General features: G+C 52.4%; 1 protein-coding gene across 1 annotated transcript in view; it reads left to right on the forward strand.

Annotated features, from left to right (window-relative positions):
* Positions 1–473: 473 nt before the first annotated feature.
* Positions 474–12563, forward strand: part of CDK13 (cyclin dependent kinase 13) — a 120803-nt gene continuing 108713 nt past the window's right edge. The window contains exons 1-2 of the mRNA XM_043978662.1: positions 474–1009; positions 1121–1969. Of these exons, the coding sequence (XP_043834597.1) occupies positions 570–1009; positions 1121–1969 (1289 nt within the window). The 5' untranslated portion in view covers positions 474–569. The remainder of the gene's footprint in view (positions 1010–1120; positions 1970–12563) is intronic.

Consider the following 12563-nt stretch of genomic DNA (forward strand, 5'->3'; position numbering starts at 1 on the left):
CGCCGCCGTCGCCGCGCGCGTGCCCGTCAGTCCCGCTGGGGCCGCTGCGTGCGCGAGGCTGCAGGCCGGGAGTTGTTGTCAGGCCCAGGCCTCCGAGAGGCCGCCGACGCCGCCCCCCCCCAATCGCTACCGGGACCGGGACCGGGACCGGGACCGAGACCGGGACCGCGAGAGAGTGAGGAGGAGGAAAAGGAGCGAGAGAGCGCGCGCGGGGCCGCCGCTTCCTGGAGAGCCCGGAGAGCCCGGCCGACCGGCCGAGGATCCGCGCACACGCCCGCCCGCCCGCCCGGAGCCCAACGTCGGGGCGGGATGGAGTGAGGCGCCGGGGCCGCGGCCGCGCCACTTCCGCCTTGTGCGGCCCGAGGAGGAGCCGCGGCCGGGGGAGCCCGAGGCCGAGCTGAGGCCGCCGCTCTTGTCGTCGCTTCCGGGCGCGGGCATGGCCGGGCTCCGGGTGTGAGCCAGGCCCGCCGGAGCCGGAGAAGGAGGAGGAGGAGGAGGCCGAGGCCGCGCCCGCCCCGCCCGCCCGCCGTGTCCGGCCCGTCCCGCCGCGGGCCCGCAGCCGCCCCCCCATGCCGAGCAGCTCGGACACGGCCCTGGGCGGCGGCGGCGGGTCCGGGTCCGGGTCCGGGCTGAGCTGGGCCGAGAAGAAGCTGGAGGAGCGCCGCAAGCGCCGGCGCTTCCTGTCCCCGCAGCAGCCGCCGCTGCTCCTGCCGCTCCTGCAGCCGCAGCTCCTGCAGCCGCCGCCGCCGCAGCCGCCGCCGCCCCCGCAGCCGCCGCCCTCGCTGCTCTTCCTGGCGGCCCCGGGCCCGGCCGCCGCCGCAGCCGCCGCCGCCGCGGCCTCCTCGTCCTCCGCCTGCTGCTTCAGCCCGGGGCCGGGGCCGGGGCCGCCGGGGCTCGAGCTCAAGCGGCTGCCCCGGGGGAAGAGGCGCGCCGCGGCCCGGCAGAAGCGGCGCCGCGGGGCCCGCGCCGGGCAGGAGGCCGAGCGGCGCCGGCTCTTCGCGCCGCAGCCCCCGCCGCCGCCGCTCCCGCCGCTGCCGCCGCCGCAGCAGCCGCCGCCGCCCTCGCCCTCGCAGCCACCGCAACCGCCGCCGCCGCCGCCTCCGCCGCCGCCGCCGCGCCGGCCGCAGGACGGGGGCGGCGGGGCCGGGCCCGGGGCCGCTAGCCCTCCCGCCGCCGACTACGACGACGTGAGCTCCCAGTCGGAGCAGGGCCTGGGGCCGCCGGGCGCCGCGGGCGCCGGGACCGGGCCCGGGGGCAGCGGCGGCGGCGGCAGCAGCGGCGGCGGCGGGGCCAGTCCGGCCTCGTCGCCCGGGGCGCCGGCGCGGCGCGGGGACGGCCCGTCGGAGCGCCGGCCGCGCCGGGAGCACCGGGGGAGCGGCGGCGGCGGCGGCGGGGGCCGCGGCAAGGAGCGGCACCGCGAGCACCGGCGGCGGGACGCGCAGCGCGCCGGGGCCGGAGAGGCCTCGGCCAAGGCCCGCGGCCGCCACGGCCACGGCGACGACCGCGCGTCCGACGCCGCGGCCAAGGGCGGCGGGGGCGGCGGCGGCGGCAGCGGGGGGCGCCGCAAGGGCGCGTCGGGCGCGTCGGGCCGCAAGGAGCGGGAGGCGAAGGCGCACCGCAGCCGGACCAAGGCGGCCAAGGAGCCGCCCGCCGCCTACAAGGAGCCGCCGCGGGCCTACCGCGACGACAAGAGTGAGCCCAAGGCCTACCGGCGCCGCGCGCGCTCGCCCAGCCCGGCCGGCTCCCGCGAGGACGGCACGGCGCGCGGGCGCAAGTCTCCGAGCAGCCCGGCCGGCGGCGCCAGCCCCTACTCGCGGCGCGGCCCGCGCTCGCCCAGCCCCTACAGCCGCCGCCGCTCGCCCAGCTACAGCCGCCACAGCTCGTACGAGCGCGGCGGGGACGTGTCGCCCAGCCCGTACGGCGGCAGCAGCTGGCGCCGCTCGAGGAGCCCCTACAGCCCGGCCGTCAGGTGGGTGCAGGGCACGGGGGGGGGGGGGTTAGAGGGAGAGAGGAAGAGGGGGGGGAGGAGAGGGAGGAAGGAAGATGGGGGGGGGCGGCCGCCGGTTCTCCGTGCTTCGGGCCCCGGGTCAGTGTCGGAAGGCCAAGGTCCGGAGCCGCTTGGGGTCCGGCCCGCCCCTGGGCCCGCAGTCTCAGCGCCTTCCCGTCCCCGTGCAGGGGCCCTGAGGCTGGTCCTTGGCACAGTCCAGGGGCCGGTCCGTGGCTGCTTCCCCTCTGGGTCACCCCCAAGCCGGCCTCCGCCGCCAGGGGCTGGCGGCTCTCGCCGTTTTGGCCGCTCCGGGGGCAGGTGGCGGGGCTGGTTCGGGGAGCGCATACAGCCTCTGGAGGCCCGCACCCCCGCGGAGCGGGAGAGCGCCCCCGGTCTCGCGGGCTCCTGTTTGGAGCCGCCTCTTCCCCGGCGGCTTTGGCGGAGCCCGAGCCTGGAAGTCTTTGTGAAGCCCCGGCCCAGTGCGGGCATTGGCCGCCCCCGTCCTCGGGGAGCTCCGGAGTCTCGGAAAGAGGCGGGGCGCGCAGCTCTGGGTGCTTCGATAGCGGAATGAGGACGGACCGAGCCTCGGGGGTGCTGGAGGCCCAGGGGGAAAGGGCCCACGGGAGGGAAGCCGGCCGCCATTCACCAGGAGCAGTGTTTCCCCCGTCAGGGAGTTCGGTTGGAGACCCACCTTGGAGTGAGACTTGAGTTTAAATTTGGCGGGTGAGCCTGAGCCAGTCCTTTAAGGGCTGCGTGTCCCGGTCACTCCAGACCCGAGGCCTTGCAAGGAGTTTGCTCCCCAGTGGAATGACAGGTTTATTCCCTCGCTTTTAGAGCTGATGTCAGTAGGTAGAGCAGATTTAAAACTTCAATTTTTGGTAGGATTAACGTGTGGCTGGAGGTTTGATCCTTTAAATCGTGTGATTGTGTTTATGTTTACACTAGTTAGGCCCGAGTCCAGAACTTTAAAGTTCTGGACTCGGGGCCTGAAGCGGCCTGTGGTTGGAAGTTTGGATGGCAAACGTGTTTGTTGAGATGGGTTGGGCCAAAAAGTATTTCAGAAGTCACCTATTTAGTGAAAACTCCCACCTGCAGAGGAATTCTCTTCTCTGACATCCCTGAAGAGCCTTTCAGGTGAGACAATCATGCTTCTGTGCATGGGCGTAGCTCTTTGCCCACTGACATAGCGCTTTTCATTGTTGGACAGTTCCAAATGGTTATTAGATAACTTCTTGAATCTTAGGGTGAAATCTGTCTTTATTTTCACTTCTCCCTTTTGGCCCTAATTCTGCCTTGTGGAATAACAGAAATGAAGTCTAGTCTTTTTTCTAGGAGTCTTTCAGATATTTAAAGAAAACTGCCTTGTCTTTCCTTAGACTTCTCTAGGCTAAACTTATCTAGTATGCTCATCTTTTCCCTCTCGTTTCACATGGAAGCTGTAATTTTTAGACTTCAACTGACTTTAAGAACTCTTTTAGTCCATCTTGCTCATTTTAAAGGCAAGGAAAACTGAGGCATGTGGGGCGAAGTAACTTACCCGAGGTTATACAGCTAATAAAGAATGGATCGGGACTGGCTTCTAACTGGTTTCAGATTAACTCCTTCATCACCACACTGATTGCCTTATTCTGGACACCGTCTAGTTTGCTGGTGTTCTGCTTAAAATGCTGTTGACAGAATTGCGAATAATCTGACTAATGCAGGGCACGGTGGCTTAGTTGGTTATCTTCTGCCTTATTTGAAGATTTTTGCCTTTGAGGAATAGTAAAAGTTGATGGGATTTCTCGGATGCCTTAGATGCGGGCAAATACCCTGTATGGGAGTCAGGGGAGCATTTAAAAAGTAACATTAATTAGGTGAAGGGATGTTCTGGGGTCATCTAGACACATTGGAGCAGTGTTATAAATGGATGATTATCAAACAATGTTATCAGGCTCTTACTGTGTAATGGAGGGGTTTGGCTATAATAAAAGTCATTTTGGGGGCCAGAATTAGTTGGGGCAGTGATGTATGTTCTAAGAATTGCCCAGTAGACTTAATACTATGTTTGAAGGGCAACTAGGTGTCAAAGTGGATAGAGCACCAGCCCTGGATTCAGTAGGACCTGAGGTCAAATCCGACCTCAGACACTTGGCACTAGCTGTGTGACCCTGGGCAAGTCACTCAACCCTCATTGGCGGGGCCCCCCCCCCCCATCCCCATACTACTTTTGAGCTATATAGCAAATGTGATTTACAGTGCTTTAATGTCATGTGAGGTTTAATGGTAGATCAGTCATTGAATGCATGAGAAGTAGTTAAATGAATAGTTTGCAGTTAGATATGAGGATTTCTTCAGGGACAGTTGTGAAGTGTTTATTGTTAAAATAAACCTTCCAGAACCCCTTTGGATGCTTTGCTGTTAGTGGAAAGAGTTAAGGTGGATTAAGGAAATTGAACAGCTCTTCCTGTTAACAGTTTTTTCTTAAGTTGCAAAGATTCCGTAATAATACATATATTTTAAATTTCATAATGAACATTTTGTGCAACACATACTGCTTTCAATGCCTAATATGTACAAGGAAAGGTATGAAAAATGCATAGGGAGAAACAACTCGCTGTAGCAGTTCAGATATACTTTATATCGAGCTTATAAACAAGCTGGAAACTATTCTAAGATTTTAGAAATGGTTCATCTGAACTTGTATTGCCTTGAAGTTTTGTAGGGACTATAACTGGGTATGTGCCATATGCATAAATAATCTTATGCTTGACGCTAAAGGTCTCAAAAGTACAATGTTGGTTATCACAGAGCACTAATTGTTTATCAGAAAGCTCTAATAACATAGTTAGAAAAAAAATGAACTAGTGAAGCAGATAGTATAGCAAGTACTCAATTCTGTGGTACAGACAGAAAGTAGTATTGAAAGTGCTAATGGGGCAATAGAGATGAAGACCAAAAAGTTATAATAAGGAAAGGGAAAGTTGATTGTGGTCTGTAGTTGTCAGAGAGAACTTAAGGAACCAGGCCAGTGGTCTTGAGCCTGAAGGGATTGCTAACTAAGGTCTGGATTGGTGGAGTGGGGCTTGTTCGCAAAGTGCTTTTCCAAACATGAAGTCATTTGAACCTCTTTGGTCTCTCCTCCCCTGCTTTGTTTTCCCTCTAACTCTTAAATGTAGGATTCTCCCAAATCTCTGTTTATTCAACGCATTAAGTAGGAATTCTGCACCTTCTCTCAGCCAGGTACCTAGGTCGGGCGCTAGGGATGGATGTTGAAGGACTCTCTCCTTCAGTGCTTCTGGAGGGACTTGGCTGTTTGCATGTAGCCCTTTCTCTCCCCACCCCCAGTAGAAGGATAATCTCCTTGAGGGCAGAGACTGTTGAATTTGGTCTCTCTGCTCTCCTGCAGGGGTGGGGAGGCTAGATAAATAGCTACATGCTCTTTGAAGAGTGAGGAAGCACTAACAGTAGGGGGAAGAGAAAGACTTCTTGGAGGGGCAGTCACAGGAGCATTCCAGGACTTTGCTTCCTTGTACCCTTCCCCTCTGCTTTCATTTGGTTCTAGAATTTTAGCTGGCAGCTCCTTGTACATGGAGGGCTCCTTAACCTGCATCTCTGTTCCAGAGCTTTAGCTCCTCGTCTCTACCTGCCTATCTACTGCTGTCTAGGTGTCACACGGACACTTGAGACTGAAGATGCCCCAAACCAAACCCATTACCTTCCCCACAGATCTGCTTTTTATTACTTCTTTATTTCTGGAAACTGCTCTTGTCAAGTAACCGAAGCTGATGGTCCATTCTTAATCTTCACCTTTTCTGATCACTTTGCCTCGTTGGTCATTGATCATCTTGTCCTCCTGGATTCTCTCTTCTCTCTGCAGCCTCACCTTTTTTCTCGGTAGTTCTCTTGTCTGTCTGGCTTCTTTGCTGTATCATACTCCAAATCGTGTCCTCTGTGTTTGTGTTGGAGCTCTTTGTCCCCTTCTTTTCCTACTCTCAGTGACCTCATTAGTCCCCTGAGTTTAAATTTCATCCCTGAAGATGATTCCCAGATGCATATGTTCCGCCCTCATTTACACCTTACTCTGAGCTCTAGGTTCTTGGAGCCAGCAGCCCCTCATTTACACCTTACTCTGAGCTCTAGGTTCTTGGAGCCAGCAGCCTGTTGAGTGTTTTGTAGGCATTTCAAACTCAACCTGCCTAAAGCAGAACTTATCTTCCCCACCAGCTCCCCAAACCTGCCCTTCTTCCAAACGTCCCAGTTTCTGTGGAGGGCATCACCATCCCACTAGTCCCTCAGTTCTATAAGCTCAGCCTAAGCTTTAACTCCTTACATATTTGCTCTTCTCCTACATACATAGCCAGTCAGTCAGCTGTCGAATCTTGTCATTGCCAGCTTGACAAACAGCTCTTAACTGGTTTCCTTTGTAGTCCCGTGGATTTTATTTTATGCCTTTAAAGGCACGCTGAGAAGGGTCCCTGACACAGCCATGGTGCGGAAACCTCTATTCTAGTTTTTGTCAGGAACAAATACAGACTCTACTGTTTGGTATTTCAAGTCCTTCACAGCTTTCCTCCAGCTTATCTCTCCAAGCTTATTCTGCATTTCTCTCCATGTACCCAAAGCCAAGCTGGCCTCCTGATTGGGCTTCACACGGAGTGCCCGATGCTAGTCTTTGTGCTTGGATTTTGTTCCTTCCTTAGCTCAGAGGACTCTTTTTTGTTGTTGTTGTTGGGTTTTTTTTTTTTTTTGCGGGGCAATGGGGGTTAAGTGACTTGCCCAGGGTCACACAGCTAGTAAGTGTTAAGTGTCTGAGGCTGGATTTGAACTCAGGTACTCCTGAATCCAGGGCCAACGCTTTAACCACTGCGCCATCTAGCTGCCCCTAGCTCAGAGGACTCTTAACTTAGCATCCCCATCTTCTACATGTATGGCTCCCCCCCCCCATCCTATATTACTTTGTACTTATTTCAAACATACTTTATATAACAGAACACAATCTTCTGTTTTATTGCTGCCTTTGCAGTTGGGCCCTAGTGCCTAGCACTGTGACTGGCATAGAGCCAGTGCTTAACCAAGGGTTGTCCAGTGAATGATCCTGCTCTTCCTTATCGCCCAGGCTCAAATCCTGAGCCCTTGTTGACTCCATGCTCCGTCACTTACCCAGGGTTTGGATGCTGCCACACATGCTCTTTCCAACCTGTCCCCTCTAGGCTTACATCTCTATTGCTTCTCACCCAGACTGAAAAATCAGAGGCACCTTTAAGTACTCCTCCTGGCCTACCCAGTCCATTCCACACTCCTCCTTTACCATTGGAAGGCCTCCATCATCATACGTAGTTCCCAAATTCCTCTCGTCCGTGCTCAGATTCCCAGAATCTGAGTTCTTGAGAGGGACTTTAGAGTCCACCCCCCTAAATGAGAATCCCGTCGAGAACATTCCACCCTTTGCTTAAAGACCGTGAGTGATGGGGAGCGCATTACTTTCTTAGGCCCTTATTTAACCTTTAGTTGGTAGGTTATTTCCTTACCTTTCTCTCTCTTGTTAAGTGACTTGCCCAGGGTCACATAGCTAGTAAGTGTCAAGTATTCTGAGGCCGGATTTGAACTCAGGTACTCCTGAATCCAAGGCCGGTGCTTTATCCACTGTGCCACCTAGCTGCCCCCACCTTTCTCACTGTTAGGAAGTTTTCCCTCCTTTTTCCCCCCATCATCCATCCGTTATTCCTGGCTCTCCTGGAGCAGAGAACAGCATGTATCATCGTCCCTCCCCAGTCCTACTTCCTTTGCATTATCCTTTGAACTGTCCATGAAACTGCTGTCCTCACAGTCACCAAGGCCTGCAGCCTTAGTGGCATCCTTGCCTCCTCACTTTGACTCCACACAGTGAGTTCATTTCCAAATCTGGTTCTTGCCTGCACAGTCTGTTTGGAATATACATAACCACAGTGGTCCAGAGCTTCATCACCTCACCTCATCTGCTGGCTGACTTCAGTAGCCCTTGTTCTCCCTGCCAAAGTGTAGGTCTGACCATGTTAGTGCTCTGCTCAGTGAGCTTCTATGGCTCTCTATTATCACCACAATTGGATTGGGGAAGGAGGCCTCTATGATCTAAAGCTCTTCATAACCTGGCCTCTTCTTGGATGGTACTAATGCCTTTCATGCATTCTTGGATCTGGTTACACTTGGAGATCCTCAAACCTGTCTCCACCTTTTCACCACAGCTAGACTCCTCTCTCTCTCCTCATCCATCCACTCTGCCTGCAAGCTGCTCTGACTCTCCCAGACTTTGCGCATCCCACCAAATAGAAGGAGCTGTTTCCTTGTTTTCTCCCTCCCCCAGTAAGAATGTGGGCTCCCGGAGGGCAAGGACAGTGTTTGTTGCCTTTCTTTGTATCCCCAGCATTTCCTGCAGTGCCTGGCACAAAGCAACCACTTAAGAAATGCTTGTTGACTGACTGTTAGTCGGGGCTAATTTGAGGAGTGAGAGAGCACTGAACCCTGGGGTGGGAGGGAAGCAGTGGCTGGACATGGCTCCGGAGGTGACCTTTGAAGGAAGCTCCTGTGATGAGGAGATGGACTGCTAAGCTTGTAGCCTCCTTTAGAGCCCTTAAAGGAGATAGAAGATGGAATAATGAGTCTAGAAAAAGTGGGCTCAAGCCAGATGGTGGAGGATTCAGAGAAGCCAAGTGGAGGGGTTTGGATTGTATTTTGCAGTCAGTGCCGAGCTCCTGAAGATGTTGGGGGTCGGGGAGACCTGTCGTGAATGAAGCTAGGTGGGGGCATTTCTAAAGATGCTATTGCTGGCTGTTTGGGGACTCACTCAGAGGAGCTGAGTTTCTGCTGTAACTGATCACTTTCTCTCCAGATCATGAAACATTGTATCTAAGCATTTTCACATCTTTCTGCTGTTTCCTTTTCTAGCTCTGTCCAAGGAAGAGAATTTGAGGTGGGCTCGTACTAGTTGCAACTGCAGGCCCCCCCCCCCCCCCCAGCACAGCGCCTGGGTGTGGTGCGCAGTAGATAAAGGGTCAGAAACCCCATACCTACTTTTTTATAGCGCTTATAAACTCTTTACTTACTACTAATAAACGACAACAACAATAATAATAGCAGCTGACATTTAATAGCGCTTGGTATGTTCCAGGCTCCGTTATTATTATTCTCTCATTTGATCCTCACACCAACCTTGGAAGGTAAGGTGCTGTTATCCCCATTTTACAGATGAAACTGAGGCAAACAGGTTAAGTGACTTGTCTAGTGTCCTATAGCTAATGTCTGAGGTCAGATTTGAACTTGGGTCTTCCTGACTCCAGGTCCAGCCACTCTATCCAGTGTATCACCTAGAAGCCTAATTTCTTTAATGAGGGTACATAACCATCATGGATTTTTGTTTAGCAGCAACAGAATTATAGAATTTTAAGGCTAGTCTAATCTCCCCATCCCATTACAGACGCCCCAACAGGTGGTCTCATATTTCACGCTTTTCTGCTCGGAAAGTTCTACTGATGGAGACCAGTGCAGGGAGCCTTAATGCACCGTTAGGCAAACACTGCTGTTGTGAGTAGCTTGGCTTGAAAGCTTCTCTTGGTAGTACCAGAAACCTGCCTTCCTGTGACCTGTATTGTCCTTCATCTAGGCTCAGACTTTGTAGAGATTACTGATTCACTTTCTCCTGCCTTTGTATTTCCTTTTATAGCGACTTGGAGGGACCCCATTAAAATGTGCATTCCTCTAGGGCCTAGCTTCTTAAACTGTGGGTCTATGATCCCAAATGGGGTCTTGCAACTGAATGTGGGGGTCATGAAACATTTGGCAACAGTAAAAGGTTGTATATGCCTGTTTTATATACCTCTGGATACTCAGGGCCTTGGGTGAAAAGGAGTCACAGGTGGAAAAAGTTTAAGAAGCCCTGCTCTAGGGCGAGGGTGGTGTTTTTGTTTTTCTTCTTTAGCCTCAATGATAGTAAATGTTTGATGACTGACCTGATAGGGTTGGCATTGACTGAGGGCTGTGGCTTCTTTAGGCAGCATAATGTTTTCTTCCTTCTCTCCTCCCCTCCCCCCCCCTCCCCTTTGCGGGGCAATGAGGGTTAAGTGACTTGCCCAGGGTCACACAGCTAGTAAGTGTCAAGTGTCTGAATTTGAATTTGAACTCAGGTCCTCCTGAATCCAGGGTCCATGCTTTATCCACTCCGCCACGTACCTGTCCCTTGAGTAATGTCTTCTCCCAGGTTGGGAATCTCAAATGCAGGGAGGGCAGACGTTTGGGCTCAGGGAGTTGGGTGGACCAGCTGATTGGCTAAAAGGCTCCTGTTCCAGAATCTTGGTCAGAATCAGACATTCACAAGATCTGGGGCAGGAAGAAGTAAGATGTGAGCCGGACGAGGATCCTCATCATTGGAGGCAAAAGATGACTGCCATTGCCCCTTCCGGGGATACTTCTGCTACCTTTTGTAGCCAAAGCTAGGCTAAAAGCTTTGAGGCTGCTCCCAGCTTTTCTGCCTGGCTCCTTCTTGGTCCATCTCCAGCTGTAGGCTGTACTGGATGTACTGGGTGTAATACTTAAACCTTCTGGACTTCTTTCCCCAGGAAGTCTTTGGTTTTTAGCTAGTGTTGAGGGTGGGCAGAGGCCTAACACTTGTAGGTCTGGATCAGTAGTTGGTTGGAATCACAGTCAACTGGCCCTTATTAAGCACCTGTTGTGTGCCAGGCCCAGGTGCTGTGTTGAGTTCTGGGTAAAGAATAGACAGAGATGTCATGGCCAGGGTGGGCTGAAAGGCATGAGATTTCATTCCTTAGGCAATGAGGAAGGAGACAGCCTCTTGGTTCTCTAATTGCCAAGGATGCCCTGGGATCTTATGATTCTCTGACAGCTTGGTGTCAGCTCTTGGGTGCCCATTCTTTTTTTTTTTTAGTTTTTTTTTTTTTTGTTTGTTTGTTTTTTTGGTGAGGCAATTGGGGTTAAGTGATTTGCCCAGGGTCACACAGCTAGTAAGTGTCAAGTGTCTGAGACCGGATTTGAACTCAGGTCCTCCTGACTCCAGGGCTGGTGCTCTATCCACTGCGCCACCTAGCTAACTACGGTGAGCCCAGAGGCCTGTGGTCTGGGTATCTTTTATAGATGAGGAAACTGAGGCTGAGAGTGGTAGAATAACAGTACCAAGGTCAAATAGTGTCAGAGCTGGGATTTGAACCCAGTGCTCTTGTTGCTGCACAAACAGTGGGAGGTTCTTGTGATCTGGCTGTTGGCGTATGCTCTTGGAACTACGTGGTGGGCCTCCTAATACCAGCTCCCCTTTACACAGGGCTTTGAGGTTTACAAAGAGCTGTCCTAATAATGAATTCAGTTTTACTGGTTGCCCTCTTCTCCCTTTCCTCTTCCTTTTCCCTTTCCATTCTTTTTTTTTTTTTTAACGGGGCGATGGGGATTAAGTGATTTGCCCAGGGTCACTTAGCTAGCAAGTGTCAAGCGTCTGAGGCCGGATTTGAACTCAGTACTCCTGAATCCAGGGCCGTTGCTTTATCCGCTGCGCCACCTAGCCGCCCCCTTCCCTTTCCATTCTTCAATTTTCTTTTACTTCCAGTTCTGAGTCTCCCCCAGGCTCTTCCCCCCCAAAGGAAAATCATTGAGAAGGTAAGAAGGCAAGAAAAACAAAAGTGTCGTCTTACAACATAGATTTCCGAATCAGTTATGTCCAAAAAAGAAAAGAAAATTTGCTTTAGTTTGTTCTCTGGGTCCATTAGCTCTCTACCTGGAGGTGAACATCATGTTTTTTTTTTTTGAATTGTGTTTGGTCTTTGTGTTGATAAAAATTACTTAAGTCTTTCCGAGTTCATTATCTTTACAGTATTTATGTTCTCATTTAAATAGTCCTCCTGGTTCTACTTACTTCCTTTTGCTTCAGTGTGTAGAAATCTTTCCAGGTTTTTCCGAAATCATCTCCTTCATTTTCAACAGTAGCACAGCATGTACCATAGCTTCTTGTTCAGCCATTCTCCAATTCATGGGCCTCCCCTCAGTTTCCAGTTCTTTGCCACCACAAAAAGAGTTGCTATAAATGTTTGTGTACACGTGGGTCCGTTTCTTTTCTCCTTAATGCCTTTAAGGTATAAACTTAGTAGCAGTGGTGCTGGGTTAAAGGATAAGCATGCTTTAATAGCTTTTTGGGTGTAGATCCAAACTGCTGTCCAGAATGGTTGACCTAATTCACAGCTCCACCAGTAGTGCATTAGTGCAGGGCTTCTTAAACTTTTTCCACTCATGAGCCCTTTGCACCTTAGAAATTTTTATGTGACCCTTGGCATATAGGTATATAAAGTAGAGATACAAATCAAACATTTAATGCCAATTTTTTGTGACCCTCACATTTAGTTATGTGACTCCATATGGGGTCCGTGACCCCCAGTTGAAGAAGCTTTGCATTAGTGTACCTATTTTCCCCACATCCCCTTCAGCATTTGTCTTTTTCCTTTCCTGACATCTTAGTCAATCTAATGGGTTTGAGGTGATGTTAATTTTCATTTCTGTAATTATTAATGATTTAGGGCATTTTTTTCATTTGCTTTGCTTTCTCCCTTTGAAAACTTTGTACTCA

Source organism: Dromiciops gliroides, chromosome 1, assembly GCF_019393635.1.
Source record: "Dromiciops gliroides isolate mDroGli1 chromosome 1, mDroGli1.pri, whole genome shotgun sequence".
Lineage (NCBI taxonomy): Eukaryota > Metazoa > Chordata > Mammalia > Microbiotheria > Microbiotheriidae > Dromiciops > Dromiciops gliroides.